This window comes from Phaseolus vulgaris, chromosome 6, assembly GCF_000499845.2.
Source record: "Phaseolus vulgaris cultivar G19833 chromosome 6, P. vulgaris v2.0, whole genome shotgun sequence".
Lineage (NCBI taxonomy): Eukaryota > Viridiplantae > Streptophyta > Magnoliopsida > Fabales > Fabaceae > Phaseolus > Phaseolus vulgaris.
This window is the reverse complement of record NC_023754.2, coordinates 28,981,534-28,994,012: the sequence shown is the minus strand read 5'-3', so window position 1 is coordinate 28,994,012 and position 12,479 is coordinate 28,981,534. Positions and strand designations below refer to the sequence as shown.

At 26.6% G+C, this 12,479-nt stretch overlaps 1 protein-coding gene across 1 annotated transcript; it reads left to right on the top strand.

Annotated features, from left to right (window-relative positions):
- The first annotated feature begins 10,778 nt into the window (after window positions 1–10,778).
- Window positions 10,779–12,113, top strand: LOC137832630 (uncharacterized). The gene has a single exon (XM_068640903.1). It carries the CDS (start codon window positions 11,055–11,057, stop codon window positions 11,796–11,798), a length of 744 nt encoding a protein of 247 aa, XP_068497004.1. The 5' UTR covers window positions 10,779–11,054; the 3' UTR covers window positions 11,799–12,113.
- The last annotated feature ends 366 nt before the right edge of the window (window positions 12,114–12,479 follow it).

The window sequence follows — 12,479 nt, the reverse complement described above, 5'->3', positions numbered from 1 at the left end:
AAACCTTACTGGTATGATCGTACCACTGAATTTATAGCAACGGTCATGTATAATTAAGGATAATGTCCATATTTAACATCATAACGTTTTTTAATCATCAACAAATAGAATGAAAAAAAAAAAAACTTCAACTATCCATTCATTTGCAAAATACTTTAATGTGGTTTAAAACATTTTGACTCATTTTATTTAATTATTAATTATGAGTATTGATTTCTTTTTTTCAATGGTTACTTTGCATTTATTAAATTCAATTAGTTGTTCAATTAGAATGAAAAGGCGTTTTGCTGAGTAAAATAAAAAATATATTTATAAATTAGTATCATTGAGTTCAGTTTTGAAACAAGAAAATTCATATAAGCTAGCTTGTTTCATATAATATAGGAAAGTATTTAAAGGGCCGAGTTCGAAATTATGTGTTTATGTTCTTTGTTTTTAAAACTTCGATTCTATATCATCACAAACGGAAATTTTGAATAATCAATCTTTTAAGTAGAAGACAATATTCGTTATGGTAATAATAAAAGATTAAATAGAGCACACAAAAATTATAGATGAATTAATTAAGCTTCTGTTTGGATCAGGGAGTACATTCATGCAGACGGAACTAAGGTGTACCCCTTATTTGAATCAACTGATTAATGAAAATAGGGGAGCGAAATAGATGGTTGAAAGGTGAAAATTCCTTCTTACAAGTGCAAAGAAAGATGAGGGAGAGAAAAAAAGCCACCTAAAAATGTGATAATGACGCATGTGCCCTCATTTATTTTATAAAATTTTCTATAAATTAATCATATAATTTTTATATATTTTGTCCTTATTAATCAGAATTAATAAAATACATTATTTGAAATTTGAGGCTTTATAATAATATAATAATAAAATAAATAATAATATTATAAATATTTATATATTTATAACAGTAATTTTTTTATTAATATTAATAATATAAATGTTTAAATATCAAAATACAAATAATATGTAAAATTAATTTATAAAATAATAATTTTAATTAAAATAAATTTTTAAAATAATGATAATAAATATAAATTAATAATAATTAAATAATTATTATTAATTTTATTTTATATTCTTTTATTTATAATTAAAATTTTACATTATTTTAATTCACTAAAATGTACACAAAATTATTTTTTTTATACACAAAAATAAATTTGTAATCTTACAATTTATACCATTAAAAATAATTAGAATATTCTTATAACCATCACATCATTCACCAATTTGAATAAATTTTCCTCACACATACACTCTAACATACCTCCATCCAAACAACCTCAACTTTTTTTCACACTTTATTCATACTTCACTCCCTCAATTTTTCACTCCCCCACCCCTCTAATTCAAACAAAGCCTTAAGAGATGCACTCCATGTGTTCGTTATTGTCCTTTGCTTTGAGAAAGGGTTTCATGGCAGTTAGATTTTAGTTGTGACACAGAATAAGCAAGTTTAGTAAAAATTAGAGCAGAAACGAGATGGTTGATGCATGGTTGGTTTACTCCAAAAAGGAATGCAGAAGTTAGATTGTCTTCAATGGTGCAAAAGTATAATTTATATTTGAGTGAAGACCACGTTTCAAACCTACAACCCCAATTCTCTGATATAAAGTTTCAATGCCTAAAGAAATCATGCAGTTAAGCATGGGAAACACCAAAGGGGTATGAATCAGAACTATATAAACTGCTTGATTTTTAGTTTTGAACTAAGATGGAACAATTTTGTGGATGTTTTACTAGGATTTTAAATGTGAGACACAAATCCAATCAATGGCCACCGGTTAGTTCCTCATTCATAATAATAATAATAAGGTTAATTATAACTTCAGTATTTATTTTTATTATGCAGTGTTCTTGATTATATATGTTTGTTTTCAGTATCTTGGTGTGTATTAGTTTTTTAAGTGTAAAAAATGTCAAACATTTAAAAAGTGTCAAATAGGAAATCCAATAAACTATCTAATAATCCAAATAGTAATTGATATTAAAAAGAATTTCTAATTACAAACATAAAAATAAATACAAAATAATACTTGATCATAATTATGTAGTTAATGTCCAATACAAAATCATGTCTTCTTATTTTATAGTATAGTCTTAAGTTTTTGTCATTCACTGCATTCTTATCCTTGTAGTCATACTAGTACTAAATTTTATGATAAAAGTATTGAATTGATTTTTAAGAATTATAGAGACCGCCTAAAATTATCAAATGGCAGGGACTTAATCGTTACTTTTTATAAAATATTGTTTAATAATTTTCAAATTGTTGAAAAATTAAGTTATTTAATCATAAACAAGATATAGCACAATTTTTTATGGATACCGATCGTAACAAAAATTGAAGATCGTGAAAAACTTGTAGGCGTATAGTTAAAAGTCCTGATTAAGGTCATTATAATATTTTTTTCTTATAAATTTGTAATTGTTAGCAGATATACTTAACATTGAGTATAATTAAGTGTACCATACGATCAAGATCGTTAACTCAATATCTATTGGATAATATGAGACATATAATTTCCATAATTTCAAAGATTTTTTTAAAAAAAATTATTAACATAATCACAATATAAAATTTTATCAAAAATTTAAAGTTTAATCCATATTCTACTAGTTCAAATGTCAAAAACCCGATCTTATAAATAGACATATCAAACAACATAAATTTACACATTAAATCGTATTTATGATACTCGCATATATCATACTATTACAAATAGACCCATCAAGCAAAATAAATTTACACATTAAATCGTATTTATGACACTCACATATATCAAATTATTTAGTTATCAAAATATCTCTTTACAGATATATCATTTATACCGACCGAATATTACACTATATCGTCAAAGAAGATTAACAATAGCTTAAAGAGTTTAACAAAATGTGGATATCTTTTTAACTTTTTATAAAAACACTAACATGGTTTTTTGTGTGTTAAAATATTTTACTCATATTAAATAAATTTAGAGGCTATAAATTGCGTCCTAATTTGTAGATGTCTGGTGGATGTTGGTGAATGACGATGAATTTCTAATTAGATGTTTAAAGTTGAAAGCATAGGCCAAACAAGTAGTTGTGTGAATAGATGGTGGGTCATTGAGTTAGTTTTTGCTGTTTGTAAACTGACATTTAGTAATTGTATTCTTTGTTTCTTTATAATTATAACAGTAACACATTTGTTTCATAAAGTATATTTTGTTGGAAGTTTTCAACCAAATTTAACCTCAAAATAATTCCTTTGAAGAAACCTTTTAGCAAAATATCACTTTTCAACCTTCACTACTGTTCTTACATAGTTCCTTTATCTCAATTAAATGTTTCCTCGTACATTTGTAAGATTTATTGTAATTTACACTTTTTTTTCCTTCATCTCTTTTTCTCACTCTACTTTTATAATTATCTATACATTCATGTCAATTTACTTTCATAAAAAAATAAATAAACATTTCATTTCATATTAATTTCATATTTAATTCTATTACAATTTATTCTCGAATTAGTTTGGGGACAAGGAGAACTATTAACTTTGGATGATGTTCGGTCGATCCTCACGTATTTGACACTCCTTCAAGCTTCCTCGCCGAACCGCTCCTCAGGCGGGTGGGATACCTGCAGATGGCACTTCAATGCTCAAGTCAGTGGGGTATCGTATTCGACTGTCAGAATACTGTAGACAATGACATACCTTTTTTCTTGGAATGCGTGATATTTATATTACCTTGATGAACCCTTGTTGTTGGGCCGGATTAAGAAGTTGTTTAGTGATTAGGGTTAGATTAGGTCATTCCCTAACCATGGGTTAGCCTTTGCTAATCGGGTCAACCTTTGACTTGACCATCTTATGTCGGTCGACCACATATGCCACGTGGTCGACCTCGTAGCTTAGGGTGGGGTCTGGTCGTCTGGGTTGACCGGGTCAAGGGGACCGGTCGGTCATCCCAATATATAATTATTTTTCTTTTAGAATAACTCAGTTCCATATTAAACTACATTAATAAATAAATAAATTAATTTAATTCAAAATTATTAAAAAATGCTATTAAAATATTTCATTAAAGTTTAATGTATTAGTTTATTAAATATGTAATTTAAAATAATATGATTGTTTTAACTAAGACATTATCGATAGTTGTTTTCCTTGATTCATATCAAAATATACTCATCCATAACCATATTTACTACTTTAACATGGAACTATAATAACTTCTTTTGTTAGATAATATTATATATATATATATATATAATATTATTATTATCATCATTATATATCGGATAAAAGTAGTTTGATTTTTATGTTATTATCATATTTATGTTTTTTTTTTGTATTTTGTATCTTTAAACTTTTTATTCTTTTTAATATCATTCTAAAATTGAATATGTTTTATGATCACGAAACATTTTATTTTGAAGGTGTTTTGAAATCGGGAGAATCAAAGTGAAAGAAATTGTTTGAGAAAACTAAACAATACTTTACCAACAATGAAAAAAAATATAAATGAATACTTTTGACTAAATTCATTTTAGTGCAACGACACTCTAAAGTCATAAGAGTGAATGTGTAAATCACCAAATTTATATTACTTATAAACATAATTTAGATATACACATAATATATACAATACAAATATTTACAAATAAATAAAGGTTGAATTATCTTTCCGATGTTAATTATCCACTTGCATATACATTTATAAATTTTTTGTTTTAGCGAAAATTTGAGTTGTATTATTGTTTTCGTTTGAGTAGAAACATGATTAAAAGTAAAGTTGATTTTCATCTCTAATTTTAGTTGAATGAAAAATCTTTCGCGTAAATGAAAATAGGATCGAGAGTAAATCCTGAATCTTCTATTTTTGTTTGAAATAAAATATAATGTTTGAACGAAAATATCATAAAATTAAATTTGTGAAACAAAACAAACCAGTTTCTAAATTATTTTTATTCAAATTCACTTTATTAAATACACATTTGAAAATTTTCAAAATGATTCATACAAATAAAGAAAAAATGTACATACTACTTTTCCAAGATGACACAAACAAATATCCTAAGTATGTCACTGAAATTTTAAAGGAATGATTTTTTTCTGCTTTAGTTTGTTGATAAATATAAAAAGAAAAGACGGATTAATAATAAATTGAAAATGGTACATTGTTTTTTATATAGATTTACTCATCAATAAAAAAAAGTAATAATAGAATTTGTCTATGAAAAACTTGTCATTGTCGGTTATCAACTAACTAGTGCAGGAAGTGAAGCTTAAAATGGAGTGTTAACAGATGCGTGCTGTTTCTTAAATGTTTGCTTCCACATATGTTTACACTATCAGCAATCATTGCATTTTTGTTACTAAAAGTAAAAAACACACATTTTCATTTTGTCTTTCCAATTCAATTTTTCATCATGATAGTTTTCTTTATGTTATCCCTTATGTAAGTCATTTTTTTAAATTATATTATTCTAACGTATAAATTTATAATATTTTTAAACAAATTACTTTTTTTCAATCTTTCTAAACATTTATGCACTTCTCTTTCCTAGATTAAGATAATAAGAAACCGTTTCTCAGCTTATTTCACACAATTTACTATTTACAAATTTTTTAAAAAGATGGAATACACTTGTAAAGTTATACTACAAACATTTACAAATATATATATATATGCTATTTTTTACATAATCAATTATATACTTAAATAACACAATGGATTATTACAATTATGTTTAAAAGTATTATTTTATTATTTATATTTACAGATATAAATATTATAATAATTATATCATTAATATATAATTAATATATTATTATATCATATATTAAATACAAGTCAATAATCTTTTTAATATAAAAATGTAATAACATATTTTTTATTTTTTTTAAATATTAAAATATTAATATTTTATAAATAATAAATTTTAATATATTATTATTTTAAAATATAATTTTTAATGCATTTGCATTATTTCACATTCTTAACATATAGGGTGGAAATAAAGAAACAATTGTAGCACGTGGGTATCAGCAATTAATACAGAATCATGTTTATATCTAAGAGGAATCATTATAGTTAAACACTAAATACAATTACAACATCTTGTTATCTCCAATTAAATATATACACAGCATTAGACATTAATCCTACATGTTTATGTCTAATTGGTTTAAGTTCTTCCTCTAAACCTAGACCGCAATACACTTTTGCATTATTTTTTAAATTTTGTTATACAGTTTTATTTTAAAAAAATGATTGATATTTTTTAATTAATTATTTATATCAAAATCTTATTTATAAAAAGTAAAAATATTAGTTTCTTATTAATAAACGGTGAAAACTGATTTAATAAAAAAGTAATTATAATAAAAATGAGATATACCAGTTGATTTTAAAAAAATTAACAATTTTACAATTATAAAAAAAATAAACCATACATAAAATCTCATATTATTCATTTATTCATGCACTATTATCATATTACAATTTCTCATAAAAATGTGAAAATTATGGTGACAATGACAAAAACGAAAAAAAAAAATCATAATCCAAATTCTATCTCTATACACATCTATTGAACATCACCTCCAACGAAAATTTATTAGACAACGAAAATATTTCATTATAACCTATGAAGCTCGGACATTCTTCTTAATGGTGTGTCGGTGTTTGATGTATCGAACATCGACACTCGTATGACACTTGTAGAATACGTATCTGTGAAATGTCTAATTCGAAAAGTATTTGTTAGATTTCTAACAACTTTAGTACGATTATAACACCATTTTTAAAAAGAAAAATACATTAATTTTTTAAAAATTTAAATTTTATTGCATAAATTATTATTATGATTATAAAAATAAGAAACAAATCCTTGTGCACATAAATCTTTATTGTCAATTTATATAATTCATAATTATATAATTTACGTATCTTCGTATATGTGTTCGTGTCATATTAGTGTCCGTGTCAGTATATGTGCTACATAGATTATAACACATCCTCTCATAAATAGATTATATTTTCTTAATGTAACAATATTATTTCAAATTTAATTTTAATTTCCATTTTTAACTCTGTTTTTATAATTTTGTAGTCAAAATCATAACTTCGTTTATTTCCACTGTTCTACAAAATAATCAAATAAAAATAAATATATTAATTAATGCATAAAACTAAACAACTTTATTACAATCTTAAAAGCATAAGAGAAACGATACTTTAACGTTGTGAATACCAAAACATCCCTTTAATAACTTAATAAAATAATATTATTTTATTTTTTATTAAAAAAAAATTATATTATTATAAAGGGTTGTGAAAATGTCTTTATCTTCTTTAAAATAAAGTTGTAGGAGTGCAAACACCACTTACCTAAGTGTGACTAAATTCTCGTCATGCAGCACATGCACAAACGTACGCAAGTGACGATTCCATTTATTTACCCTTCATTTTACTTTCCTCTTTTTTTTTTAATCTCTTTATAAACATGGTTTTTCACCATCCAGAGTCACGGGCCAGCAGATTATTTTGTTTCTTCATGTGCCTCTTCCTACAAGTCCTGGTCCAACTTCACAATGTTATGATTATAATTGTTTTAACAGTTGTCATCTACATTATTTCATGCCATTCAATCTATGGATTGAACCACCATTTGTGTTTTTTTTTATGTAAGACAAGCATCATCATAAAGGTTTATACAACCTAATTGCTACCGGATCTTCCACCATCAGATGGAATCACAGAAATTCTGTTATTTTTAATAGAGGTATGACTGACACGTTTGAAGTTTGTACCCTGATGCAAGCAAATGTTTGATCTTAGATTTCTGCAAAATCTCACACTACTTCGGTTTCCTTTTCTAGTTGGTACCTTTGAAATGTATGCGTTTGGTTATTTGATGCTTTTTAGGTTTTTAGATTCTTAGAGTGGACTATGCTTTTGTCTTTTTTTTTTAAGTGTACTATTAGAAGTTGAATTATGTATTTATTGTACAAGAATTGATCCATCTCTGAAGTGGTTCACATTTATATATGTGTTATTGTTGATAAAAAAAAATTAAGGAATGGAATTTGTATTTAAGGCTGTGAGATTCTGAAATTTTAAGGAGAATTTTGTCTAACAAAATCCATAAATGTGTCTTCGTGTGTCTTTTTAATAATAATCTCTCCCATCTACCATTTTTGTTCTTTTATATATAAAAAAATAACGTGAATATTTCTTATAAGGAAGCAGAAAAACTGCTTTATTTCTATTTATGTTCTTCTAAATAATTTTTTTCAAACATATTAAAACTTAAGATTCTCTTACTAAAAAATACTTTCGAAAAAACAACATACATCATTGGTTTTATTAAACAGTAGCAGTTATTTTATAGTTTTTTTTTCTTATAGGCATATTAAATGGAATGGAAGAAGTATTAATATGGAGCAGTTTTTGTTGATATAAATTATATTTCTTACATTTTAGAAATTTATTGTTGTTATTTCTTACACGTTCTTAAGAACAATAAAATGAACAATGACAGTGTAATACTTTGTTTAAATTAGGAATCGAGAGAGAAAGTGAAAAGAAGAAAGAAAAATCAAATGTAATGTGATGTTTTTTTAGTAGGAGAAAAAGAGTGAAAAAATAAAAAAGTTAATTAAATTTTTGTAAGTGAATTAATTAGCACTATAGGATAAAAATGCATACAGTAATTTAATCATTTAAATAGTATATTACCAAAGTGTTATAACTAAATACGAATGCATATTTAAATAGTTGTTATTTCTTTCAGCTAAAAAAATGTTTAATGGAGGGTATATGTCCAAAATATACTCACTAGTTATTTGATTTCTTTAGGAGTTTTTGGATACTATATTTTTGTTTAATAATTTAATTTTTTTAAATAAGATTATTTTTAAAAGTTAAATATAAATTAAAGTAAAAATAATTAAATTACAACAAATATACTAATATATATATATATATATGTGTGTTACTTTGTTTAGATACTTGTTAGTTGAGTGTAAATATTAAAATAAAATAAAATAAATAATTAGTTATTATATTAATTAAATTAAATATTATTTTAAAGATTTTTTTATATTTAAAATAATTCATATTATTATTAAATAATTTATAAATTGATAACTAAGTATTAATAGTTGTCAATTTAAAAATTATTTTAAATAATTAGTTTTCATATTTAATAATTTTATTATAATGAAAATAAAATATTTTTTTTATTTTATAATTTTGATGTATTTTTCATCTTTAAGAATCATATTAAAGTTAATATTAATAGTATGTTTATATATGAAAGTTTAAGAGAGTGATTTATTTATATAGAGATGTTTTTGTAACAAATACATTGTTTGAATTACTTAAAATTATATAATTTTAAATTTCATGTATGACGTAAGAATTTAAATTTAATTTTTTTGATATTCTCAAATTTATATTTATTTGATATTTTCTCCCCAATTAAATTTTGATTAAGATATAATTGACTTATCCAAAATAGATATTTTAGCTAATTTTTTTATCAATTTCAGTTAAAATAATATTTTACTCGATATCAATAAAAAAAAGTAAATAAAAAAATTTAATCAATAATACCATAAAAATAATCTCGACTAATATCATCCTATCATGTTATTGGTATGAAGATAAGATCGAATATTATTTTGTATTAATATTAATATTTTTGATAATTTATTTAAAAAATATTTAATTCGAACGAAAAAATATAATTTAGTAAATTTAAATTACTGTAAAAAGTTATTTAAAAAATAAAATATTTTCTTTCCGGTAATTTTAAAGTCAAGATCAATAATAATTTATATATTTTTTCTTATTTCAATCTACTACTAATACGTTTTTTAAGATTAAAATTATAATTAAATTAAAGATAATTTTAAATTTTTTTAATAAATAATTAAATATCAATTTGGAAACTATATAAAAATAAAATAACGGATTAAAAAAAAATACCGAATAGGATTCTGCATTTTAAAAATAACGCAGTCCTCGTTGAAGTATCTAATAAAAATGTGGAAATGCAATGAATTGAAAGCATAAGCATGAGGAAGGAATGGACCCAATCATCACTCTTTCTCTTCCATTCTCATTCAACCTCCCATCCATTAATTGCCAACTCACGTGGGTCGGTTCTCACATTTTCCCCAATCAATTTCCTAATTTATTCAATTATTATTTTAACATCAATTTTCCTAATTAATTTTTCTAAAATTACTAAATACTCTTTTTAAAGCACACCATGTGCTTCACAGATCAAAAGCTCCATCCCCAACTATTCCCTCTCTGCAAATTCTATTTTTCTAACTTTTCTCTGCATTCTTCCTCTGCTATCTCTCAACTCCCCTCAATTCCATGCAAGAACAAAATCACACTTACTATTTTCACCTTTACTTTTCCCTCTATCTACAAACATATATTCTCCTCTAACATGCAATTTTATAAGCATCTTAAAAATATCAGTGAATCTATTAAATATATAAACTAAGCTACATTAGTAATACTTTTTTTTTTTATAGAACTTAATAGATCTTACTACCGTCTTAAAATACTTAATTTTGTTAAAATTAGCACTTAAGCGATGTGAAAATTAAAATTTATTCATAAATTTTTATATATTTTTCCAACATTCCTTAACAAAAATAATTTACAATTGTTTTTTCTTTTCTTTAATAACCATATGCATATTTTTTTTTTGGATATATAAATATAAAAATTTCACTGTCCAATTGCTTTCAAGAGCAGTGAAGATATCTTTCAATATATGTCTTCCCATTGACCTCTGCAAATCTTCACTCTTCCTTTCCTCATTTATGCTTCTTCTCTCCTGTACTCTCCCTCTTCAACTACTGCTACTTCTCACTACAACTCTGCAACATCTCTAATGGAGCAAACCTTCCCCTTTCTCTTTCTCTGTTGCCACACTCCACTTTTTCATTAGCAACCTCCCATGATCCTTTCTTTGTCGGAACCAACCAACCTGCGACCACGACTCCGCTTCACATTTCTAAAATGGGATGCTGTGTCAGTTCCAACAGATCTTATTCTTCGCCTTGTGAGACACCACCAAGATCTAATGCCAAAGGTTCAGAAAACAGAGCACCGCCACCGGAGGAAGAAACGGTGAAGGAAGTGTTGTCAGAAACACCCAAATGGAAGCCCAAATTCGACGCGGAGAAGCCCACCGAGACCAAAGTTAAGAACGAGAAGGAGAAGCTATTCATCAAGCCCGAAGAGATCTCTGAGGTTTCTGAAGTTTGCAGTGTGAGCGAGAGCGTCTCCACGCTCGCCGACGAAGAAGCGCGTCAGAAGGTCAACGGATCTCCGGCGGAGATTCGTAAAGCGCGCTCCTTTTCCGGCGAACTCGGGACCCGAAGGGAAAGAACGGCGGGGAAGTCCCCGGCAAGGAGGCCGGAGCAGTCTCCGGGGAGAAGAAATGCTGGGTCGGTGAGAGTTGTTCAAATGGGCAATGGGGTAAGTGGTAACCAACCTCGCCGACGAGACGCCGGCGAGAATTCCGGCCGTCGATCCAGATCGCCGTCCACCCGCACCGACAGCGTGTCAGCTAGATCCATCGTGGGTCGTAGTCCGTCGGCAAGGAGAACAAATCAATCACCCGCCCGGATCAGAACGGCGGCGGCGGAGAGCGGTGGCCGGAAAATGGAGAATTGGAACATGGAGGGTAAATGGCCTTCTTCGGCTAACGAGTCACTAGAAAACCCACTTGTGTCGTTGGAATGCTTCATATTTCTGTAGAGAAGCGAATTGTGGCGGCGACGGCACATGGAGTTAGTGAAATTAGTAGTGAAGTTATAGTAGTTATTACTGTTAGTGATTATTAGTAACTGATACTAGTATTAATTGTGTAGTACTTTGTTTAGTCAGTGGTGTCTGAAGTAATTGGTAAGTGCTTTAATTGGGTGTAGGAAGGTGTAAATAGAAGAAGTCAATGGTCAATTGTAGGACATGAGTTATGATGGGAGGGAAAGGAAAGGGTGGTTTTGGATAAGTTGAATACGTAAATGGTGAAAACTAAAAAAGAAAAGTGCTTTTTTCTCTCTTTTTTTTCTACCCCTGTGAGTACATTTTTCTTCTGCTTCACCTATTGGCAGGTTTGGAAGATTGCGTTTCTGCCATATATGATTCAGTCTGTACCAAATTTTCTGAAAGTGAAACGCTTCAATAGGCCAAAAAGTTCACTTCTCAAAATTAACTGAGATATTTCATAATTTACACAATTAAATCATATCATAATCGATCCTATTATCACACAATCAATATAATTATTTGATAATTAAATTTATTGTATAATTAATGTAATTCTTTGTTAAATAAGCTATTGGAAATTTTGATTCAAATACGGTACAACTTTATCTCCACATTATTAACTTAATTAGTCCAAATTAAATCCTATCGCAATATCACACTATTATTTTG